Genomic DNA, 6,007 nt, shown 5'->3' with positions numbered 1-6,007 from the left:
CTCCCCTCCCCCCCATCTCTCCCTTCTCTCCCCCCCCATCTCTCCCTTTCCCCCCCCTCCCCCCCGTCTCCCCTTCTCTTCCCCCCCCCCCGTCTCTCCCCTCCCCCCCCGTCTCTCCCCTCCCCCCCCATCTCTCCCTTCTCTCCCCCCCATCTCTCCCTTCCCCCCCCCGTCTCTCCCTTCTCTCCCCCCCCCCGTCTCTCCCCTCCCCCCCATCTCTCCCTTTCCCCCCCCTCCCCCCCGTCTCTCCCCCCTCCTCCCCCCCGTCTCTCCCCTCCCCCCCCCGTCTCTCCCTTCTCTCCCCCCCCCATCTCTCCCCTCCCCCCCCCCCCGTCTCTCCCTCCCCTCCCCCCGTCTCTCCCCTCCCCCTGGTCCCTCCCTTCTCTCCCCCTCCCCCTGTCCCTCCCTTCTCTCCTTCTCTCCCCCCCGTCCCTCCCTTCTCTCTCCCCCCCCCCGTCTCTCCTACTCCACCTCCCCCCCCCCCGTCTCTCCCTTCTCCCCCCTCCGTCTCTCCCTTCTCCCCCCCCCCCCCGTCTCTCTCTCCCCCCCCCGTCTCTCCCTTCTCCCCCCCGTCTCTCCCTTCTCTCCCCTCCCCCCCATCTCTCCCTTCTCTCCCCTCCCCCCCCATCTCTCCCTTCTCCCCCCCCCCCCCCCATCTCTCCCTTTCCCCCCCCCCCCATCTCTCCCTTTCCCCCCCCCCCCATCTCTCCCTTCTCTCCCCCCCCCCCCGTCCTCCCTTCTCTCCCCTCCCCCCCATCTCTCCCTTCTCTCCCCTCCCCCCCCCCTCTCTCCCTTCTCCCCCCCCCCCCGTCTCTCCCTTCCCCCCCCCTCCCCCCCGCTCTCCCCTCCCCCCCCCATCTCTCCCTTCCCCCCCCCGTCTCTCCCTTCTCTTCCCCCCCCCCATCTCTCCCTCCCCCCCCCCCCCGTCTCTCCCCTCCCCCTGGTCCCTCCCTTCTCTCCCCTCCCCCCCCCTGTCCCTCCCTTCTCTCCCCTCCCCCCCCCATCTCTCCCTTCTCTCCCCTCCCCCCCCCATCTCTCCCTTCTCTCCCCTCCCCCCCCCATCTCTCCCTTCTCTCCCCTCCCCCCCCCATCTCTCCCTTCTCTCCCCCCCCCCATCTCTCCCTTCTCTCCCCTCCCCCCCCCCGTCTCTCCCTTCTCTCCCCCCCCATCTCTCCCTCCCCCCCCCCCCCCGTCTCTCCCTCCCCTCCCCCGTCTCTCCCCCTCCCCTGTCCCTCCCTTCTCTCCCCTCCCCCTGGTCCCTCCCTTCTCTCCCCTCCCCCCCCGTCCCTCCCTTCTCTCCCCTCCCCCCCCCGTCCCTCCCTTCTCTCCCCCTGGTCCCTCCCTTCTCTCCCCTCCCCCCCCCGTCCCTCCCTTCTCTCCCCTCCCCCCCCCCGTCCCTCCCTTCTCTCCCCTCCCCCCCGTCCCTCCCTTCTCCCCCCCCATCTCTCCCTTTCCTCCCCTCCCCCCCCGTCTCTTCCCCCCCCCCATCTCTCCCTCTCCCCCCCCGTCTCTCCCCCCTCCCCCCCCGTCTCTCCTTCCCCCCCCCGTCTCTCCCTTCCCCCCCCCCCCGTCTCTCCCTTCCCCCCCCCCGTCTCTCCCTTCTCCCCTCCCCCCCGTCTCTCCCTTCTCTCCCCTCCCCCCCCATCTCTCCCTTCTCTCCCCTCCCCCCCCCATCTCTCCCTTTCCCCCCCCCTCCCCCCCGCTCCTCCCCCTCTCCCCCCCCATCTCTTCCCCCCCCCCCATCTCTCCCTTTCCCCCCCCCCCCCCCCCCCCGTCTCTCCCCTCCCCCCCATCTCTCCCTTCTCTCCCCCCCCATCTCTCCCTTTCCCCCCCCTCCCCCCCGTCTCTCCCTTCTCTCCCCCCCCCGTCTCTCCCCTCCCCCCCGTCTCTCCCCTCCCCCCCCCATCTCTCCCTTCTCTCCCCCCCATCTCTCCCTTTCCCCCCCCCTCCCCCCCGTCTCTCCCCCCTCCCCCCCCCCGTCTCTCCCCCCCCCCCATCTCTCCCTTTCTCCCCCCCGTCTCTCCCCCCTCCCTTCTCTCCCCCCCCCCCCATCTCTCCCCTTCTCCCCCCACCCCCCGTCCCTCCCTTCTCTCCCCTCCCCCCCCCATCTCTCCCTTCTCTCCCCTCCCCCCCCCATCTCTCCCTTCTCTCCCCTCCCCCCCCCCATCTCTCCCTTCTCTCCCCTCCCCCCCCCATCTCTCCCTTCTCTCCCCTCCCCCCCCCCATCTCTCCCTTCTCTCCCCCCCCCCCCATCTCTCCCTCCCCCCCGTCTCTCCCCTCCCCCCCCCCATCTCTCCCTCCCCCCCCCCTTCTCTCCCTTCTCCCCCTCCCCCCCCGTCTCTCCCCCTCCCCCCCCCCCCCGTCCCTCCCTTCTCTCCCCTCCCCCCCCCGTCCCTCCCTTCTCTCCCTCCCCCCCCCGTCCCTCCCTTCTCTCCCCTCCCCCCCCCCCCCGTCCCTCCCTTCTCCCCCCCCCGTCTCTCCCTTTCCCCCCCTCCCCGTCTCTCCCCCCTCCCCCCGTCTCTCCCTCCCCCCCCGTCCCTCCCTTCTCTCCCCTCCCCCCCCCCGTCCCTCCCTTCTCCCCCCCCCCCCGTCTCTCCCTTTCCCCCCTCCCCCCCGTCTCTCCCCCCTCCCCCCCGTCTCTCCCTCCCCCCCCCCATCTCTCCCTTTCTCCCCCCCGTCTCTCCCTCTCCCCCCCGTCTTCCCTTCTCTCCCCTCCCCCCCGTCACTCCCTTTCTCCCCCCCCGTCTCTCCCCCCTCCCCCCCCGTCTCTCCCCCCCCCCCCATCTCTCCCTTTCTCCCCCCCGTCTCTCCCCCCTCCCCCCGTCTCTCCCTTCTCTCCCCCCATCTCTCCCTTTCTCCCCCCCGTCTCTCCCTTCTCTCCCCCCCCCCCCATCTCTCCCTTTCTCCCCCCCGTCTCTCCCCCCCTGTCTCTCCCTTCTCTCCCCCCCCCCCATCTCTCCCTTCTCTCCCCCCCCATCTCTCCCTTTCCCCCCCTCCCCCCGTCTCTCCCCCCTCCCCCCCCGTCTCTCCCTTCTCTCCCCCCCATCTCTCCCTTTTCCCCCCCCTCCCCCTCGTCTCTCCCCCCTCCCCCCCGTCTCTCCCTTCTCTCCCCCCCCCCCCCCCGTCTCTCCCCTCCCCCCCCCCGTCTCTCCCCTCCCCCCCCCCCCCCCCCCCCGTCTCTCCCTCCCTAATTCACTTCCTCGCTCTCTCCTGCCGACAGATTTTGATGAAAATGGTGAATCAAATTTGTGACAAAATGCCTGAGTCGTCGGTGATGCTCCTGAGCCAGCAGGATTCTGGGAAGGTGCTGTGTGCGTGTCAGGTCGCGAAGGTGAGTGTGATATCAACCCGTTATCCCCTCCCCCACCGTGTGGTATCAACCCGTTCTCCTCTCCCCTCCCCCACCGTGTGGTATCAACCCGTTCTCCCCTCCCCCACAGTGTGGTATCAACCCGTTCTCCCCTCGCCCACCGTGTGGTATCAACCCGTTCTCCCCTCCCCCACCGTGTGGTATCAACCCGTTCTCCCCTCCCCCACCGTGTGGTATCAACCCGTTCTCCCCTCCCCCACCGTGTGGTATCAACCCGTTCTCCCCTCCCCCACCGTGTGGTATCAACCCGTTCTCCCCTCCCCCACCGTGTGGTATCAGCCCGTTCTCCCCTCCCCCACCGTGTGGTATCAGCCCGTTCACCCCTCCCCCACCGTGTGATATCAGCCCGTTCACCCCTCCCCCACTGTGTGATATCAGCCCGTTCACCCCTCCCTCACCGTGCGATATCAACCCGTGCACCCCTCCCCCACTGTGTGGTATCGGTCCCTTCACCCCTCCCCTCCCCCACCGTGTGATATCAGCCCGTTCACCCCTCCCCCACCCTGATATCCTCCAATCAGGTTCCTGCCCTGCCATGGTACAGAAACGGCTCTCATCAAAGTCACAAATGACATCCTTTGTGATTGTGACAAAGGTAAACTATCCCTCCTCAACCTGTCTGCAGCCTTAGTCACAGTTCATCACTCTATCCTCCTCCAACGCCTCTCTACTGTCGTCCAGCTGGGTGGGACTGCACTCGCCTGGTTCCATTCTTATCTATCTAATCGTAGCCAGAGATTCACTTGCAACAGCTTCTCTTCCTGCTCTCGCATCGTTATCTCTGATGTCCCCAAGGATCTATCTCTGTCCCCCTCCTATTTCTCATCTATATGCTGTCCCTTGGCGACATCATCCGAAAACACAGCGTCAGTTTCCACGTGCGCTGACAACTCCCAGCTCTACCTCACTCCCACTTCTCTCCACCCCTCCTCGGTCTCTAAATTGTCAGACTGCTTGTCCCACGTCCTGTTCTGGATGAGCAGAAATTTTTACTAATTGAATATTGTCAAGACCCTCTCTCACCCCTCGGCCACTCGCTCCCGCCCCGCCCTCCCCTTCCCCCCTCCCTCACCGCACTCTCTCACCACACACTCTCTCCCTCTCTCCCTAGGATTTGGTGAGCAGCCTCTCTGCAGCAGACTGGGCCGGCGCTGTGTGTGCACGGATGGGTGGGAATGCTGGTGGCTCCGACGTTGTTGCCAAGGGGACGGGAAGCAGCTCCAACCTGGTGGAAGTTATAAAATTGGCAACAGATTACGCAAGAAGTAAAATGTCAAAATGAGCCTGTAATTTGCCGTGTGTGAGGAAAGTGTTTGAAACATTCACTGCTGTTGGGGCAGGGGTGTGGATTGGGCCTGTTGTGGGGGTTGAAAGTCACTAAACACCCTCCCGTCCTACATTGTATTGGGCTCTCTCCTCTCCTCTCCTGTCCATGGTGTCATCTGTCAGTGTCTGGCTATTACAGGTTGTTCCACTTCTGCCCTTAACCCCATTGAGGTGAGGCTGGGGTATCGAAGACCCTGAGCCCACCTTCTCCCATGGCTGTAAGTTTGTGCAGAGCACAGTTCCGGGTTTTTTAATGGGTTTGCCGCAGGTCCCGGGCTGTGGGGTTTCTGTGATTGGGTCAGTTGGGGGGGTGGGCAGAGCTATGAGCAGTGAATGAATTCAGGGCTGGGCTTTGTGTCTGTTAATCAAGCACTGCCCATGGCAATCGGCTGGACTGAAATCCCATTCTTATCGAGGGTGTGAGTGACCTCAGCACTGAGCTATTGGACAAAGTTCCCAGTCCCAACTCTAACCAGCAACTCCTGCTGGAAAGAACACTTGTATGGGCATTGGGTGAGGACAGGGTGGGCCTTGGTGCTGATGCCCTCCCATGTCTACCCACTGACAATCGCTGTCCGGAGTCACACACGGTAAATGGTCATTGGTGTCAGGGGTCAGTAGGCTCCTTCAGCTGTGAAGACAAACTGGAGACATATTAAAAATGAGTTGTGTTTCATCTCTGCCGTCCTATTCGGAGGGCATGCACTGAAAGAAGCAGACTGAATAAACTGCTGTCAAAAGCTGCTCTCATTGTGGGCTCCATCGCGGGTGGGTCTATTTAGTGACTGGCTGTCACGTACTTTGGTCGTCCCAAAGTACCCACGTGCGATGATACTGCCGCCATTGAACGGTGAGATCGCCAACTCTGGGAAATATTCAGGGGGGCACAGTCCTTTGTTCCTTTATCCCATTCCACTCACCTGGTGGTGTGTCATGGGATTTTTGTCAAACTTCTCTCAATCGCCTGAGAAGAGCAGGTGATGGCAACAGCTGATGTGTCGGTCTGTCTACAAACTGCGTCCGTCAAATTGAAGATTTTGGGGCCATGCGCTGATTTTCTTTGTACTAATAAAAGCTTTTGCAGCCAACTTTTCAACTGTTGCCTTGATTGTTCAGTCACTGGCCGCCACCCTGTAAATTATGAGGGCAAGCGAGGTGGTGGAGAGGTATAGCTCCGTGTTGTCAGCATACAAGTGGCAGCTGATCTTGTGGATGATGTTGCCAAGGGGGCAGCATGGGGAGGGGCAAAGACAGATCCTTGGGGAGTTAGTGGTGTGTCAACGTTAAGAGAAGCCATCTCTGGAGATGCTC

The 6,007-nt window shown here is 64.1% G+C and overlaps 1 protein-coding gene across 1 annotated transcript in view; it reads left to right on the top strand.

Moving 5' to 3' along the window:
* LOC139266715 (alanine--tRNA ligase, mitochondrial-like) overlaps nt 1-5,784 on the top strand; it is a 32,136-nt gene extending 26,352 nt beyond the window's left edge. The window contains exons 13-14 of the mRNA XM_070884301.1: nt 3,221-3,331; nt 4,482-5,784. Of these exons, the coding sequence (XP_070740402.1) occupies nt 3,221-3,331; nt 4,482-4,652 (282 nt within the window). The 3' untranslated portion in view covers nt 4,653-5,784. The remainder of the gene's footprint in view (nt 1-3,220; nt 3,332-4,481) is intronic.
* The last annotated feature ends 223 nt before the right edge of the window (nt 5,785-6,007 follow it).

The sequence above is a fragment of the Pristiophorus japonicus genome, chromosome 7 (assembly GCF_044704955.1).
Source record: "Pristiophorus japonicus isolate sPriJap1 chromosome 7, sPriJap1.hap1, whole genome shotgun sequence".
NCBI lineage: Eukaryota > Metazoa > Chordata > Chondrichthyes > Pristiophoridae > Pristiophorus > Pristiophorus japonicus.
The sequence above is the reverse complement of the archived record's forward strand: the minus strand, read 5'-3'. Positions and strand labels throughout refer to the sequence as shown.